The following is an 18,898-nucleotide window of genomic DNA, read 5'->3' as shown; positions in this document are numbered from 1 at the left end:
ATGGTAATTTGCAGATTCTTTTCCAGGGCCTTCTCTCCTGCTGGGTGAAATTACTTGATCGGTGACTGAGAACTGTTGGCAATAAAGAAGGCTATGGAGGCGTGACAATACCTACTGGAGGGAGTGGTGCATCCAGTCATCATTTACACCGACCACAGGAACTTGGCCTTCCCACAGTCGGCTCAGAGGTCGAATCTGTGCCAAGCGCGGTGGTCGTTATTCTTTGCCTGCTTCGAGTTTATAATGCACTTATGTCCAGCCTAGAACGTAAAAGCCAATGCACTTGTCTTGGTCTTTTCTGTTAGCCGATCAAGAGGAGGAGCCTTAGCACATTATCAAGCTTTCCATGATGCTCACGGTGGCATTACTGGTGGCTTATGCTTCATCAAGATGTTCTGTAGCTTGTTTTAGCCTGGTTCTCAACAACAAAACCGCCAAGAAGCTTCCTGCTTGCGGACGGCTTCCCCTACTGGTGCCATCTGCTCCTTGACAGCATATTTCGATGGACTTTGATCACCAACCTGCCGAAGTGCTCTGGCTGCACTGTTCATCTGAGTAGTAATGGACAGGTTTTCCAAAATGGCCCATTTCACCCCGCTGTCTGGTTTACCATCTGTACCAGTGAGCGCTGAGCACTGTGTCCAGCACATCTTTCGGCCGCACGGTCTACTACTTCACATTGTGTCAGACAGAGGTGTTCACTTTATGTCTCAGATCTAGAGGGCCATCTGTAAAGTACTGGATGTCACCTTGGACGTCTCGTGGGCATACCATTTGCAGTCCAACGGCCAAGTGGAACAGACAAAACAGATCCTGACACACTTCATGTGGCACTTCTGTCAACGAGCACCATAGTCAATGTGTCAGGTCTCCATTTCACAGTGTATGGACAGCGACCTAAAATCACATTACTAGTGGTGCTCACCCACTAATATATTCCCCAAAACACACACACACACACACACACACACACACAAACACTATTCTGAAATACAATTTGTAGCCCAAATACTATACAAAAATGAAAATAAACAAAACCCATTATGTAAAAATGATTTATATGGAAAGGGGATCACGATTTATAATGTTGTAACAGTCCTTTGTAGTTGAGCTCATCAGAAATGTGGCTGCTTTTGTGTATTGTCTTTTGACGAGGGTGGCAGCTGAAGACGATCACTCCGGTGAGAATATCTGGTTTACATGACAGACCCGAGTGCCCAGCTCGAATTCCAGATATCTTCTACCCATATATTATACTCTTCAAAAAAAGAATCCACTGTTCTTAATTATTAGAATTTTTTTTTTATTCTTAAACTATTTTTTTTAATTTGGCAAAGTATAGAAATTTACATATAGGCATAAAAAGACAAGGCGAAAAAAAAAGTATTTTACATTATTTTACTGGCTCAACATTACCTTTACTTTTTACATTTTCTTAAAACCTAAACAAAACTAATATTTCTATATATACTGTATACAAATACACACCCAGACGGAGGAAAAGAGAAGTATTTAGCTTCTGTGTGTGTGTATGTGAAGGGGTAATGGTGGAAGTCAACCTCAGTGTCCTCGATGTTATTGGGCTCATCAGAGGTACTTTTAAAGGCCTCGGTCCGTGTGGGAAAGTCTACAGAAGGGATATTAGGAGAGAAAAAGAGAAAAGGACTATAGAATGGCCAGCTGGGTTAGAGGGTGTAGCAATGACAGAAGAGACAGGTGAGGAGGAAAGACGACAAACAGGTGAAAGAGCGAGAGGAAAGAAAGGTCTAGGAGCGGGAATAGGACTGGGAGGACTGGACATAATGGGACGGGGGTAGGGACTGTGGATAGGACTGGGAAGGGGGATGGGATTGGGGAAAGGATTGAGATGGGGAATGGGACTGGGATTCAGGATAGGAATGTGAAGGGGGATGGAACTGTGGATAGGAATTAGAGGGGGAATATGACTCTGAAGGGGGATGGGACTGGGACGGGGGATGAGAGCGCTGTAGGAATTCCAAAACGGTGTGAAGAAGTGTCAGGCGGCACTCATGCTGCTGCTCAGGAGTCATTAGGTCCATCCAGGGACTGAGACTTATGAGGTACTGAGTATTTCTTGAAGGGGGAAGTGACGTCCCCACCCCTTCAACCAATCGATTCAATTCTTCTCTTAAAGAAAGGTTCTGTTCTTCCAATCCCATCATGGCTTCACGTGTGATCCTTGTGATATCGTCTAAGACCTCTAGACGTCTCCTACCGGATCGTTCCCGCCGTAACAAAGGCTCGGACACATTATACATGGCTGTCCGAGCAAGAGCAGAGTCTGGAAGGGGACACTCAGGTGCTTGAGCGCGTGTACTAGGGACAGAGGGGCCGGCTCTGGCTTCTTCCTCGGGGACCACTACATTTACGACTACTGGTGCCCGAGCGCGAGTATGAGGGACAGAGGGGCCGGCTCTAGCTTCTTCTTCCGGGACCGATAGATGACGAACTACTGGAGGCTGAACGCGAGGATGAGGGAAAGAGGGGCCGGCTCTACCCTCTTCCATTGGGACCACTACATGAGGGACTTCTGGTGCCCGAGTGCTGGATGTCGGCCTGAAAGGAAGATAAAAATCAATTATTCACCTAATATAATATAGAAATGACAAGTCTACGTGAGGAGCTCTAGAAATAAAGATCTAATCAATTATACTTATGTTGTTAAGTCTCTTTATTACGAGCGGAGGCAGCGTATTTCACAATGTGGGGCAGCGAGGAGCGGAGGATGGACGAGAGCCGGTTTCTAGTGTGAGAGGTGAAAATTTATGAGATTTTACTAAAGAACAGGTGATGGGGATTAGCAGGGCAAGGCGGGTCCTGGATGTTTTTACGGGAAGTATTGGTACTTTGTTTTGCAGAATATGAGCCGATCAGCCGTTGATTATATATTTGGTTTCTGTAAGCAACGATAGTAGCTCTCTCCCGTGTCGCCGCACCCCAGTTACAGTGAGTAAAATAAGCATTTGATCCTCTGCCCATTTTCCAAGTTCTTCCACCTACATAGAATGGAGCGGTCTGTAATTTTTATGGTAGGTAACAAACTGTGACAGAATAAAAAAAAAATACAGAAAATCACATTGTATGATTTTTATGTGATTAATTTGCATTTTAATGACTGACTGGCAAAAATTCTACTCTCACAGACCTGGTATTTTTTTTTCTTTGAGATACTCCTACTCTGCACTTATTACCTGGATTACACAATCACACTCCAACCTCTCAACCATGGCCAAGACCAAAAGAGCTGTCTATGGACACCGGGGACAATATTGTAGACCTGCACATGCCTGAGATGAGCTACAGGACAATAGGCAAGTGGCTTGGTGAGAAGGCAACAACTGTTGGTGCAATTAGAAAATGAAAGAAACACAAGAGGACTGTCAATCTTACTCGGTCTGGGGTTCCATGCAAGATCTCGTCTCGTGGGGTAAGGATGATTCTGAGAAAGGTCAGGAATCCACCTAGAACTACATGGGAGGACCTGGTCAATGACCTGAAGAGAGCTGGGACCACAGTCTGAAATATTACCGTTAGTAACACACTACGCTGTCATGGATTACAATCCTGAAAGGTACACAAGGTTCCCTGCTTACACCTACACATTTCCAGGACTGTTTGAAGATAGCCAATAACCATCTGGATGATCCAGAGGAAGCATGGGAGAACGTCATGTGGTCAGATGAGACCAAAATAGAACTTTTTGGTACCAACTCCACTCGCCTTATTTAGAGGAAGAAGGATGAATATAACCCCAAGAACACCGTCCAAACCGTGAAGCATGGGGGTGGAAACATCATACCTTAGGGGTGCTTTTCTGCAAGGGAACAGGTCAACTGCATCATATTGAAGGGAGGATGGATGAGGTCATTGCGTGACATTTTGTCCAACAACCTTATTGACTCAGTAAGAGTATTGGAGATGGTTCATAGCTGGGTCTGCCAGCAGGACAATGACCTGAAACACACAGTGAGTGCATCTAAGGAGCAGCTCAGTAACAAGAATTTCAAGGGCCTTGTTGCTAAGTGGCTGGCCGTTATTTCAATGGCAATAGACTGGCATCCATCTTCTCTCTCGTCACACAGGCACATACCCTTGCTCGCTGTTCCCATTATGTGTGCTGTATTTTAATCCTGCAACCTTCTCTTGGTATATACCTCTGCTTGCTGTAACCTTTGCCATATGTCATCTGTTGCATTCTGTTCAATACTCACCAATGTATGACTGTATTCACATCATTGTAAACTTTATCTGATGGTGGAAGGTGTGATTTTGTGTAGACTGGAGTCAGGCCTGGTGTTAGAGCTTTTCTGTTTCCTTTGATTAGTCCCTCTTGTCAGCCCTATATATGTGTGTGCATCATAAGGGTTGCACGTGTGTGGGGTCTTCTGCCAAGTGCCCTCGTTGCTAAGTGTCTGGCAGTTATTTAAATGGCAGTTAGTCAGGGCAGGAGTCGGGTAGCCACCTCTTTGACACACTTTTTTAATTAAGACATTCATTTCTACGTCAGACTGTCTATGTGTTTTGGTTATCTCCTTCCCGCTCATATGCACTTTCCACCTTCCTGAATAATCTCACTTCACCATGCTCTAGGGTTCTGCATCATAAACCAAGTCACAAATCGAAAAACTATCTGCTCTTTCTCCTTTTACTGCTGCTTCTTTCAGGCAATATCTCTCCTAATCCAGGTTCATGCTGATGACTGGTAAAGGCATCCTTTATCTATCCCCCATATCCTTGAGATGGCTGGGCCATCATTGTAAATAAGCACGTGTACCTTGGGCCCCCCACCTCATTGTAGATTATAAGTTCTTACGAGCAGGGCTGTCTTCATTTTTACCCCAATTATTGTATCCTCTATAACTGTTACTTACCTGTATATGAACCTCTGAACTGCGGAATATGTTGGTGCTATAGCCTAATAATAATCATTATTTCTATGTGCCCATGGGAGAAAGTAACTGTGGACTTTGCCGCGGAACACTGCGGATTTTCTAGATTTTCAAATTAAATCCGCGGGTTTACACAAGTACAGACACTCCCCATGTTATCCTATGAGATTTGGGGAGTGCTGTATCAATACTGCGGTATTTGCAGCTGCGGAAAATGCTGCGGATTTCCCGCAGCCGCACGTAACTGCATGTCAATTATTCATGCGGAATTATCTGCGGAATTCTCCACTATGGAGATAGAGGCCGGGAATTCCGCACGAAATCCGCACTGTTTACCGCAACAATTTCACAGAAATACCGCCGCAATGGATAGCTGCAGATTCCGGGGAGATGCTGCGTGAACCTGTGGAAATACCTGCAGAAAAGACCGCAGGTACGATCTCCCGTGAGCACATGGCCTTAAGGTCCTGGCGTGGCTTAGCCAATCTCCAGACCTAAACCCAATAGAAAATCGTTGCTGTATGGAGGAGTGTCCTGGAAGATCTGTATGGAGGAGTGACCTGAAAGATCTGGAGAAGATCTGTATGGAGGAGTGACCTGAAAGATCTGGAGAAGATCTGAATGGAGGAGTGACCTGGAAGATCTGGAGAAGATTTGTGTGGAGGACAGACCTGAAAGATGTGGAGAAGATCTGTATGGAGGAGTGACCTTAAAGATCTGGAGAAGATCTGAATGGATGAGTGACCTGAAAGATCTGGAGAAGATCTGTATGGAGGACAGACCTGAAATATGTGGAGAAGATCTATATGGAGGACAGACCTGAAAGATCTGGAGAAGATCTGTATGGAGGAGTGACCTGAAAGATCTGTATGGAGGAGTGACCTGAAAGATCTGGAGAAGATCTGTATGGAGGAGTGACCTGAAAGATCTGTATGGAGGAGTGACCTGAAAGATCTGGAGAGGATCTGTATGGAGGAGTGACTGAAAGATCTGGAGAGGATCTGTATGGAGAAGTGACCTGAAAGACCTGGATAAGATCTGTATGGAGGAGTGACCTGAAAGTTCTGGAGAAGACCTGTATGGAGGAATGACCTGAAAGATGTGGAGAGGTGTATGGAGGAGTGACCTGAAAGATCTGTATGGAGGAGTGACCTGAAAGATCTGGAGAAGATCTGTATGGAGGAGTGACCTGAAAGATCTGGAGAGGATCTGTATGGAGGAGTGACCTGAAAGACCTGGATAAGATCTGTATGGAGGAGTGATCTGAAAGTTCTGAAGAAGACCTGTATGGAGGAATGACCTGAAAGATGTGGAGAAGATCTGTATGGAGGAGTGACCTGAAAGTTCTGGAGAAGACCTGTATGGAGGAATGACCTGAAAGATGTGGAGAAGATCTGTATGGAGGAGTGGTCAAAAACCCCTGCTGTAGTTTGTGCAAATCTAGTCAAGATCTACAGGAAACATCTGACCTCTGTAACTGCAAACAAAGGTTTCTACCAAATATTAAGTTCTGTTTTTCTATTGTATCAAATACTTATTTCCTGCAATAAAATGCAAACTCATTATTTAAAAATCATACACTGGGATTTCATGGATTTTTTTTTATTCTGTTACACTTAAAGTTAAAAATAAAAATTACAGATCTCTCCATTCTTTGTAGATGGGAAAACTGCAAAATTGGCAGAGGATCAAATCCTTATTTTCCCCACTGAATATGATTGTGTCACTACTGGAGTGGATCTCTGGTGTGATATGAATGCAGAAAGCCTGTAACCAATGAGTACTGGGTCACGATTGGATCAGGTTCTCCATGTGTTCTAACTTTCTTTTTAACCCCTTCTAGACATCCTAAGTATATACACCTCAGAGGCGGGTGTTTGGTGTGGGGCACACAAATGGTATAACACAGCTGGCATCTGGCAGAGCTTAGCTTGGATTGCTGCTGTCAATCATTGTTAACAGCATTTAAGACGTGTGGATCAAGAGAAGGTGTCATTATTGCACATGCCAATCGCCCCCTCACCCCATGGCAGCCATGTTGATACATCTGAAAATCCAACATTTTAGCTATATACTGAAATACAGTTTCATTCCACCACATAAAAGCGATCAGAAGATAACAGGTTAAAAAAACCAAAACATTGCACCTTAATAAACGCTGTAGAAACAAAAGCTCAAAACCAGAAAAAGCAAAATTGCAAAAAATGAAAAATTGGAGGGAATAACACATATTCAGGTAACTACTAATTTTCTGAAGTTCTACCTTGTGCTTACCGGGGACGTATCTGGGAGATCGGTGCTGGAAGCAGTGACATAATAGAGGAGATACTTACAGACGGAGGTCGGCGCAGCGGTCCAGGAACCGCAGCATATCCCTGTAACAGTACAGGGGTCTTCGGGTGGGCGTTGGGCCGCTCACGCCATTTCTCTCTTCTCTTAAGTCTCTCATGTAACGGTCCCTGATTGATCGCCACCGAATCAGAATTTTCTCTCCTATGAAAAAAAAAAATACAAATTTTTTAATCCACAACTGCAGCGCAACATTAAACTTTACCTCCTCCAGTGACCGACCAGAGCGGCTCCACACATCACTCACCGCTTTTCCTCCTCTGCTCAGGCGTGAGCTCACCCCAGCGGATGTCAATAGTCCGGTATATCTTCTCCCAGAGGCGGCGGGTGTGGACGTAGTCGGCATGTCTTGGGTCCATCGAATCCCATAAAGGGGCGCTTGCCTCCACCAGTTGGATGAGGAGCTCATTGTCGATGTCCGGACCTTTGTACTCCTCGCCCTCCCTGTTGGCGCCTCTGGAGACCTGTAATAAAAACATATTTTATCCAAATTGGTTGGTTGCCATTCAATTCAGAGATGAACACAGTAAGAGGTTAGATAGAAAATGATAAAAATTGGGTTCTGGTCCATCATTGCATATGGACTTTAGATTATTCTTATTTGCCATCAATCTCAGGACTCCCGAAATCCATGCAAATGCGTTCTGTGAGATGCCGAGGACTCGAAGCGGCTCCAGAGTGCGGGGTATCCTCCATATTTCTCCGACCTTTCTGCTACTTAATGTTTTTTGAGCTCCGATCTGTGAGACACACAGGAATAACGAGGAAGGAAAGAGATAAATTACCTTTCTGCGGCCGCGCCGAGCTCCCCGATGTCTCTGCTGCCGGTATGAAGGTTGGCCTAAGAACAGATCCTTTAGGATGGAGAGAAACATTCTTAAGAAACTTTGTGCAACTTACACTGCGGCCTTTTCCAGTTCCGATAGTTGGCCCTGACGGTAACTACATGAACCATAATGATTACTATCGTCGTACTCACAGACGTCTCTCCTCCTCCCGCTATGAACCTCACTGGTGGTGGGGGACAATCCGTAGCTTCAAGGAGTCTCACCGAGGGTAAAGAACTCTACGAACAGACAAAAAGTATATGATAAAAAAAAAATAAAGACAATCTTATTAATAAAATTAAATAAATAAAGATAAAGTTACCTCAATTCTATGTCGGCGACGGGGAGGCCTAGCGGTCTCAATGGGCATTTGGGTTCCTGTAAAATAAAATAAATATATAGGTGTAGTTTGTTGAGAAAAGACGAAAAACAAAGAACTTGGTCCTATAGGACGTAGTCAGAGTTGACTTCTAGACTGACTCCTTTGAAGAAAAAGCCCAATTATTTGACTACGCTACATGGAGAAAGGTGTATTGAGAATACGCTTTATTTTTTGTTGTTTTTGCAGGATTTCTTGTGGAGCATTGCAGGTGTCATCCAAGACGAAATCAAAGATGGTGGCTGCCAGGGTGCGGTCACCTGGGGTTTAATCTGGTCACTGGACCGGTCACTGTCACCTCTAGTGTTGTGGGCATGAGCAAACACAGATCCGTTAATGGATGATCGTTCCCATTATGATGCATTGCTCACCAGTAGTCCCCATGTCAAAAGAAGTAAAACAAAAAAATGCTCACCAAAAACAGGCATTGGCCAATAGGTCAAACAGCAAAAAGCACTGTCAGGATGCAGCAGGCCCCCTTTAAAAAAGGTGGGGGCAACACAGGTGCAGAATACCGAGGAGACAACCACTCACAGCCTGCCATATCATGGAGGGGGTGGTTGCTGGTCTCTTGCATCAGATCATCTACTACAATTTTCTAACAGTATCGGCAGCATGAATGGCTTCCATCTTCTTTGATATCTCTATGCATAACCGCAACAGCTTGGTGAATTCTCTCCCCGTGGTTGTCGCTCGCTGCTCCGCAATTTGGTGGAAAAGTTTAGATGCGAATATAAAGACTTACATGTTACAGCCAAGATCCTTATACATTTTGAGGAGATTTTCCACCATCGCTTCATAGTTATCTGCTCTTGAGCTTCCCCAAAAATTAGTTATCACTTATATGAATTCTACCATTGCATCTTTTCCTTTCCAACACAAGGATAAACGCCTCATCTTGAAGAAGCTTACGATTCGGACGTCCAAAAAAAGACAATGAGACACTTGATGCTTTTGCATTTTTATCCATTGGCATTACAAACTTCTTAATTCACCCAACTTAATATGCAATGGTGGTAACAAGATCTTATGTTGGTGAACAAGGGCTGATGCTGGACATTGCTACTCTCTGGCTGAATGTCGGGGCGGCCGGTCTCTTATTGTAGTGATATTCTCCTGCACGATTATCCCACGCACACAGAAAGAAGCTGGACTTTGTGTATCTACCCTGGAGACCAAGTAAGAGGACAACCATCTTGAAGACAATACCGAGGAGCCACAAATGTTGGCCATAGTTCAGGTCCCTCAGCAGCTGTTTTATGCGGTGATAGGTTTCCCTCATGTGGACAGCACAACCACCTTGTATTGAAGGCAGCACATTGCCCTTATGCAGCAGGACGGCATGTAGCCTTGTTTTGGAAGAATCGATGAAGAGCCTCCAATCGTCTGGATTATGACTTATCGTCAGAGCTTCCAATAAACTGTTCATGTTGCCAGAAGATCGTCCACCATAAAAAAGTATTGGGCAACATCTTTATCACGGTTGTGGAACAAAGAAATCCAAACATTGGTGGCTCGGAGATTCCACTGCTGGAGCCAGGAACCTAAGAGCTCAGCCTTACTCCTGGGAAGATCCAAATCTCTAACAAGATGGTTCAGGTCACTTTGTGTTATAACGTGTGTCAGTAGAGGTTGGTGACAAAGTATGGGTGGTGAGAGGAAAATGCTTCATGACACCAAGCACCCTCTTCCTCTTCTTCATCATGTGATTCGATTGGAAAGGTTTCTGGAGCTTTTGGAGCTGGCAGTTCTTCTGTATGTGGTACTGGGCGTATTCCAGATGGAAGGTTTGGATATCGTAAAGTCCACTTCTTACTTCTTCCTTAAAACTTCTTCCTAATGGGGGGCACCATGCAGACATAGCAGTTGGTAGTGTGATTGGTTGGATCTCTCCAGATTATTGGGACTGCAGAAGCCATATATTGCCTCTTCCCATGCAACGACTGGATGTGACGCATCACTATCAGAATATCTGTAGAGCCCAACCCTGATCTCCTATTCTGCAGCCAAAATACAGATTGTACCTTTTCCTGATCATGGTAGTAAAGTTTCGCCTTTGTGACGCAACCGTGATTTCTCCCCATATGTAGCAAAAACTATCTGCTTTAGAATGCAAAAATGAGGCATATCTGAGAAACCTCATATAGAAACATGTCAATATGCTAAGAAATCCTAACACTGTAGACCTTACACAGAGAGAATTTATAAAAGGTGACGCAACTGTGATTAGGATGACATCATTGGAACAGAGTTGGCGTTATTTGATTGTTCACCCTAAGATGATAGAATACTGAAGGCTCAATAGACTAAATGGAGGATGTAATAGACTAGATACTAACAGTGCAATAATGATAAGGAAATAATAAAAACGCAATCTTTCTATAGGTCGGTATGAATGGTGTCATAAGTAATTACAACCTCCTCTAGAGCCTGAAAATTCGAGCCGATCAGCAAATTTAAGCCTCATATTTATTTTCAGCTCCACAAAATTAGTTCAGATTCAACTGTTTTGGTCTCTGAACCAATTTGGTTGGAATAAACACCAGTAACATTGTTCTACAATCAAATTGTGTGATTTGTAAGCTAAAAACTATTGAAATCTGATGTTACTAAGGAATGACATGTAGCTGTAAAGTGTCCGAAATTAATTGGGAGAGAACAACGATTTGGGCTTGACATCTTGATGAATATTAGTAGTTGTTGCTTTTATTGACATATCATTTGCTGTTACTAATTCCAGAGAAATGCAAACTGGTGTATAACCTGGGTTTTTCAGCACATTTTTTTATGCTGAAAAAGCCCCCCCCTCGGCTTATAATTGAGTAAGGGCCCCACTTCCGGACTAGAAGATGCAGTTTTTTCCCCCAAAACTGGAATAAAGCTCACCAGGTCAGCGGAGTTGGGCGGGACCACAGGACACCGGGTTTGCGATACTGTGGCTCAGGGGTGTAGCGGTGGTGTCACGGCTCAGGAGAGTTGGCGATACTGGGGGCTCAGGGGTATCGCGGCTCAAGAGGGTCAGCGCTACTGGGGGCTCAGGGGTGTCACGGTGGGCGCCATTGAGCCTGCCGGCGGGCTCTGAGATTTCATTCTGTATACGCACTGCTTTCACGGCCATATTCTTGAAGTCTATCACGTCATCCGCCGGCGGGCTCAATAGAACCTGCCAGCAGGTTCAATGAACACACATTATCGCCGACCCTACTGAGCTGCGACACCCCCGAGCCAGAAGTATTGACAACCTTCCGACCCGTGACCCTCCTGAGCCGTGGACACCCCCATATTCCAAGCCCGCAGCATCGCCGACGCAGGCTCTGAAGCGCTCTACCGCCACCGCCGCCCTGGTGAGCTAAGACACACTAGGATTATAAGACGGACCCCCATATTAACATTAAAAATTATTTTTTACAATTTTCCTTCTCTAAATTTGGGGTGAGTCTTATAAACTTAGGCTTATACTAGAGTCAATAAGTTTTCTATTTTTTTTTGTGGAAAAATTAGGGGCCTCGGCTTATATTTGGGTCGGCATATACATGAGTATATACAGTAAATATTTCTGTCTTTCCTCCAATTGTAATGTCTCAAGTGATAATCCATCATCTGCCATCACGTTTTATTACTTGTTATATTCCAGCTTTTATAAAATTATATTTTATTTCGGCTATAAGGAGACGAGGCTGAGCGTGGAGATATTGGTAGAACATTCTAGGAGACGTTCCATAGATAAGTTGTACTCACAGACCCAAGGCTCATAGGGGTTTCCGTATATTCCTTTTTATGTTACCTCTATCCCTTTTTAATTGTAACTTTTATTATAAATTTCTTTTTTTATTCAAATAATGTCAGAATACAGATCTTTGCTGGTACAGTGCTGTATCAAGTGGTGGAGAATGCGGGCACATCCAGGAGTCTCCGTTCCCTTGGCAAAAAAAAAAAAGTGTCCAGGCAGCTACTGCTATAAGTGTAAATGGAATACAGCAGGACAGAAACGGTAGCCCCTTCATCAAGGAAAGTGGACCCCATGAAAAGAATCTTATACAAATTTTTCTAAAATAATAAGGACCGGTCTCTCTCACACAGATCAGGTAGTGCCGCTGGCATCACTCTACTCCAGAGTCCAAGCATTGCAGCTGCTTCTGGTCACCAGGGGGAGCCAATCACTACACCTCTCAAACGGCAAGAGGCCTGGCAGTGATGCCGATCTGTGTGTGAGAGCCCATACACCATCAGCACTTGCCTACTCTAAATAGGTCCAAAGGGGTCTGGTGAATGTGGTTCTTTTACTGGTCTCTGCTTTCCTTGATGAATGGTCTACTATATCTGTCCTGCTGTACCCCATTTACTTTTTTAAATTAACCATAACAAAAATTCAGCCAGTGCTCCCATCCTGCTCAAATGTGCGAACGTGAGAAGACGAGGGGCACTGATCAATCGCAGGGCTTGCGTTTCATAATATCACATGGGCCCCAGGAGGGAGACTTCAGACATTGCTGGATTTGTGGCCACATTGGCAAGGGAGGAATAGGATTAGTTATTTTTGTGTGGGGTAAATAAAGGGAATGAGTAGAGGTTTACCAAGTAGTGGACATCCTCTTTAAGATTGGGGATTTCATAATTATTGGTACCTGAGCCACACCTTAGTTACCGGCCCCCATCTGAGGTCAGTGAGAGAGGTGGGGGCAGTAGCTGGTACCTGATAAAAGCAGATTCTGACCTAGAGCCCATGTTCAGTGCTGTAAGAAAAGTACCATTTTCTAAAAGGAGAGCTCCCCTTTGCAAGATCTGATTCCTATGACAACAGGTCTAGGGACTGTATATACTGTAATGTCTTGTCCCCATTGTAACATCTTTTGTGTATTTTTATAAGCATTGTGTAACTGTTATATTAAATATATAAAATTCAATAGCTTTGTTCCTCTTGCTCTATAAACCGCACCCCTGAAGCCTCGTGAGGCTCAACGTTACCAATAATGGGTGTCGAATGGGCCTGTAATAACAGACTGGTGGTGACAAATCGTTTTTTCTTTAGTTATTACGGAGCAAAGTATATACATTCATAACCATGTGTTGGATTCTCTCTGGATCGTTGATGGTCAAGGATTGAACCGGATGTGTGTATATAATACAAGCCCGCTCCTGTTGCTTGAACCTCAAGAACATCTCTAGAATCCGCCCCTTTCTCACAATGGAAACGACAAAAACCCTCACTATCTATTAATTGGTCTCCCCCTAACTAGACTCTCCCCTCTACAGTCCATCCTTAATGCAGCAGCCAGGGTCACCTATCTGGCTAACCGCTACTCGGATGCCTCTGCTGTGTGCCAGTCAATGCACTGGCTGCCCATATATCACAGGATCCAATTCAAACTGCTTGTTCCCACCCACAAAGCGCTCCACAGTGCGACACCCCCTACACCTCCACCCTCCTCTCTGTATATCATCCTACCCATTTCCTACGCTCTACAAATGCCTTTTGACTAACATCCACACTAATCTGAACCTCCCACTCCCGAATCCAAGACTTCTCCCGAGCTGCACCAATCCTCTGGAACGCTCAACCCCAAGAAGCTAGGACGGATCAAAACGTACTCAGCTTTAGACACTCCGTAAAAATGCATGTTTTTAGGGCGGCCTATCACACTCCCTAGCTGAATTAAATATACATAGTCCCTCCACAACTTCTCAGAACATAACACCACGTCAAACTCCACTGCACCCAAATGCATCTCAAGGTTCTGGCTGACTGGTTAGGGCGTCCCTTATATGTCCCCCATTTCCGCTCATCTGATTCAGAGTTACTAATCTGCAACAGATTAAAGACTCCAACGCACAGCTCTGTGTATAATCTCGTATGGGATGCCAGGCGCCTTCTCCATAAAATTCCTCAATGTTTGCTGTTATTAAAATACTATCGATTCCAAACTTCAGAACCTCAGGGGAGGAGAGGAGAGGACTGGCTGCCGCCCAACAATCTTCATTAATATCCCAACTGGATGTGATGCTCTTTTACATAACTATTGCACTGTGTTAATATGAAGAACTCTTTCTTTTTCTATTTTCGTATGGTCAATGATTAACGGATGTTACACTTACTAGTGTTAAGCCTCATGCGTTGCAGGATCCATAGGACACCGTAAGAAAATTACATCCCCTCAGATCTTGCACTACACCACACGGTGTCACTTTTATTTGAAATGTTACTTGAACTCCTTCCCATCACTACACTGCCTTCTCACAACCTAATGTGCCACTAAACCATGAAAAGGCAGCACGTCTTCACCCCAGAATCGTTATCTCAGGGTTCCCCATGTCTAAAAGTGCTCATTTCACAGCTGATAAAATTCCATGGAATGCACTTTTCTCCACAGCATGGGAAGCTGGGGTGACGGGGAGGACATACAGTATATCACAGTTGATGATGATGATTACACAGCTCCTGTCACACAGTTATAATAAAGGAGGTGCCAGTTTATCCTCTTGTCTGTATACAACAGTGATCGCAGCATGTACGACGTTTAAAAAAGAGAGCGCTCTTACCATATTGGCCCCAAAGTGAAAACTACAGCTTGCTGAATATAAAATAAGCCCTCATACCTTGCTGGTAATAATCGGCTCCTGCGAGCAGTGTGATAGGATATGTGCGACAGGGAACACAAATACTGAACTTTCACAAATGTGTTCCTTCTATCTGATTACCACGAACCTGTGGTCACATCTGGGATTTCCTCCTTCATGATGTTCATACTCGGTTCACCTTCCCTCATCACTTCTTCTATTTCTTCCTCAGCTTTAATATTACTGAGATCTTCCCCCTGTGACAGATGGAACAATTCAGTACAACTGGGAATTTACCAGCGTCAGACACCAGTTCACGCGTCTCAGTGTCATGTACACGCTCTACACCGTGTGCGGAATTATTAGGCAAGTTGTATTTTAGAGGATTTTTTTTTAGTTTTGTTCAACAACTATGTTCTCAATCAACCCAAAAGCTTAATATTTTTGGCAGTTGGAGTGGGTTTTTTTTTAGATTTGGCTATCTTAGGAGGATTCTGTTTGTGCAGGTAACTATTACTGTGCAGAATTATTAGGCAACTTAATAAAAACCAAATCTATTCCCATCTCACTTGTTTATTTTCACCAGGTAAACCAATATAACTGCACAAAATTTAGAAATAAACATTTCTGACATGCAAAAACAAAACCCCAAAAAATGAGTGCCCAATATAGCCCCCTTTCTTTCTGATGACACTCAGTAGCCACCATCCATAGATTCTGTCACTGCTTGATCTGTTTACCATCAACATTGCGTGCAGCAGCCACCACAGCCTCCAGACACTGCTCCCAGAGGTGTACGGTTTTCCCTCCCTGTAGATCTCACACTTTATGAGGGACCACAGGTTTTCTATGGGGTTCAGATCAGGTGAACAAGGGGGCCAGGTCATTATTTTTTCATCTTTTAGCCCTTTACTGGCCAGCCTCGCTGTGGAGTAGTTGGATGCATGTGATGGAGCATTGTCCTGCATGAAAATCATGTTTTTCTTGAACGATACCGACTTCTTCCTGTACCACTGCTTGAAGAAGTTGTCTTCCAGAAACTGGCAGTAGGTCTGGGAGTTGAGCTTCACTCCATCTTCAACCCGAAAAGGTCCCACAAGTGGATCTTTGATGATCCCAGCCCATACCAGTCCCCACCTCCACTTTGCTGGCGTCTGAGTCAGAGTGGAGCTCTCTGCCCTTTACTGATCCAGCCTCTGGTCCATCCATCTGCCCATCAAGAGTCACTCTCATTTCATCAGTCCATAAAACCTTTGAAAAATCAGTCTTAAGATATTTCTTGGCCCTGGCTTGACGGTTTATCTTATGTATATTGGTCAGAGGTGGTGGTTTTCAGCCTTCCTTACCTGAGTATGGCACACCTTGTGCTTTTTTGATACTCCAGTAATGTTGCAGCTCTGAAATATAGCAAAACTGGTGGCAAATGGCATCTTGGCAGCTTCACGCTTGATTTTCCTCAATTCATGGGCTGTTATTTTGCGCCTTTTTTGCCCAGCACGCTTCTTGCGACCCTGTTGGCTATTTGCCATGAAACGCTTGATTGTTCGGTGATCACGCTTCAAAAGTTTGGCAATTTCAAGACTGCTGCATCCCTCTGCAAGACATCGCACAATATGGACTTTTCAGAGCCCGTCAAATCTCTCTTCTGATCCATTTTGCCAAAGGAAAGGAAGTTGCCTAATAATTAGGCCCCCCTTATATAGGGTGTTGTGTCATTACACCGCACCCCTCCTCATTACAGAGATGCACATCACCTGATTTACTTCATTGGTAGTTGGCTCTCAGCCTATACAGCTTGGAGTAGGACATCATGTATAAAAAGTATCATGGGATCAAAATACTCATTTGCCTAATAATTCTGCACACAGTGTATACATCTGTTCAAGTCTAAGACATGAACTTACGTTATTCTTTGAGCCCTCACCCAGCACTGGCCCCTTTAGTTTCACTGGACAAAGAAAAAAAAAACAAAAAACCAAGGCATCTAGGTTATATCAAACTTGTGAACCAACTATTGTAAATATACAGTGGATGAGACTAAGGGATAAATCACCGTCTGATCGCATTTGCGTGAATGTACATTGGATTTCTGTGAATTTCTCTGTGTCGGATCCGCATACTCCAGAATATCCCAACATCATTCTGCTGGATATACAGTTAAGTCCAGAAATATTTGGACAGTGACAGAATCTTCGTGATTTCAGCTCTGCAGGCCACTTTTGTTTTTAAATAAAACAACTGAGATGCAATTAAAGACTTTGCGGTTTAACTACTCCTTCACGACTTACAGCCCTTACACAGCCGTATGTCACAAAAATGAAAACTATACAATTCTCAGAAAATGGTGACACAAGCAAAATTAGTTTTTACAAAGTTTTGAAATTTGTTTTAATCACTTAAATATAAAAAAAAAATACACGTTTAGTAACTAAGTACTCCTACTGACATGAAGAATCATAGTGCCAGGTCAATTCAACTGTATAGTGAACATGGTTTATTAATAAAAAAAAAAGGCCAAAAACTAATTGTGAATTGCACTTTTTTTTTGCAATTTCAACGCACTTTACAATTTCTTTTCTTTTTTTGCAGTACAATATGGGGCAGAATGAATGGTGTCATTCAAAAGTAAAACTTGTCTGACAAAAAAAAAACCAGGCCCCCATATGGCTATTTTGACAGAAAATGAAAATATTATGCTCTTGGAAGTATAGGAGGAGTAAAGATTAAAATGACAAAAACAAACAAAAAAAAATACAGAAAATTGTTGGTTCATGAAAGGGTTCACCAAAAATATCCTGTGAAATGTTTCGGAATTGCAGCCATTTGTCTACAAATCTTCCACATTTCAGGGGCTCAAAACTAAATTGGACAAAATAACTTTCCCGTAAATTAAATATTCATTTTTAATCCTTAGAGAATCCTTTGTAGCAATGACTGAAGTCTTTTGGCCATGGACATCTCCATCGCTGGTCTCCTCCAGTGTGAGGCTTTTGGCTGTGGACGTCTCCATCGCTGGTCTCCTCCGGTGTGAGGCTTTCGGCCATGGACGTCTCCATCGCTGGTCTCCCCCAATGTGAGGCTTTCGGCCATGGACGTCTCCATTGCTGGTCTTCTCCGGTGTGAGGCTTTCTGCCATGGACGTCTCAATCGCTGGTCTCCTTCCGGTGTGAGCCTTTGCCGCCTATATTGCGGTAACTTCAGTTGTTTCTTGCTCTTTCTACTTTAGGTTTTGTGTTAATCCTGTGAAATGCAGCTTAATGGGGCTGAGATCTGGTGAGGACTCGGCCATTGCATAATATTCCACTTCTTCACTTTTGCAGGATCTGTTGGGTCATTGTCCATCTATGAAGCGCCGACCAATCATTTCTGCATTGGTTGAATCTGAACAGAAAGTCTCGTCCTGTGACTTCAGAATTCATCCAGCTGCTTCTGTCTTTAGTCACATCATCAGTAACCACTAGTGCCCCAGGGCCATTGTTAGACCTGCAGCCCGGCCAGAACACTGCCTCTGTCATATGTTTCAGAGGACGCGCTGTGCCCTGAATTAGAAACCGCTTCAAGCCTTCTCCAGACTTTCTTCTTGCCATGAATCTGGTATAGGCAGTCTCATCCGTCCACTACTGCTTCTTCAGAACTGGGGACTTCTTTAGATGTTTCTTTGGTAAAGTCTAATCTGGATTTTCTATTTTTCAGGCTGATTAATGGTTTGACCCTTGGTATTTGCCCTTTGTGGTAACCCCTCTGTATTTGCTCCTTGTGGTGACCCCTCTGTATTTGCACCTTGTGGTGACCCCTCTGTATTTGCACCTTGTGGTGACCCCTCTGTATTTGCTCCTTGTGGTGACTCCTCTGTATTTGCCCCTTGTGGTGACCCCTCT

At 43.8% G+C, this 18,898-nt stretch overlaps 1 protein-coding gene across 1 annotated transcript in view; it reads right to left on the bottom strand.

Annotated features, from left to right (window-relative positions):
* Positions 1 to 1,335: 1,335 nt before the first annotated feature.
* The window catches only part of LOC142257971 (uncharacterized), a 39,160-nt gene continuing 21,597 nt past the window's right edge, over positions 1,336 to 18,898 (bottom strand). The window contains exons 5-11 of the mRNA XM_075330315.1: positions 15,169 to 15,277; positions 8,409 to 8,464; positions 8,239 to 8,325; positions 8,045 to 8,113; positions 7,507 to 7,723; positions 7,244 to 7,403; positions 1,336 to 2,577 (exon numbers count right to left, since the gene is read on the bottom strand). Coding sequence (XP_075186430.1) covers positions 1,767 to 2,577; positions 7,244 to 7,403; positions 7,507 to 7,723; positions 8,045 to 8,113; positions 8,239 to 8,325; positions 8,409 to 8,464; positions 15,169 to 15,277 — 1,509 coding nt within the window. The 3' untranslated portion in view covers positions 1,336 to 1,766. The remainder of the gene's footprint in view (positions 2,578 to 7,243; positions 7,404 to 7,506; positions 7,724 to 8,044; positions 8,114 to 8,238; positions 8,326 to 8,408; positions 8,465 to 15,168; positions 15,278 to 18,898) is intronic.

This window comes from Anomaloglossus baeobatrachus, chromosome 1, assembly GCF_048569485.1.
Source record: "Anomaloglossus baeobatrachus isolate aAnoBae1 chromosome 1, aAnoBae1.hap1, whole genome shotgun sequence".
Lineage (NCBI taxonomy): Eukaryota > Metazoa > Chordata > Amphibia > Anura > Aromobatidae > Anomaloglossus > Anomaloglossus baeobatrachus.
This window is presented reverse-complemented; position numbering and strand designations above follow the sequence as displayed.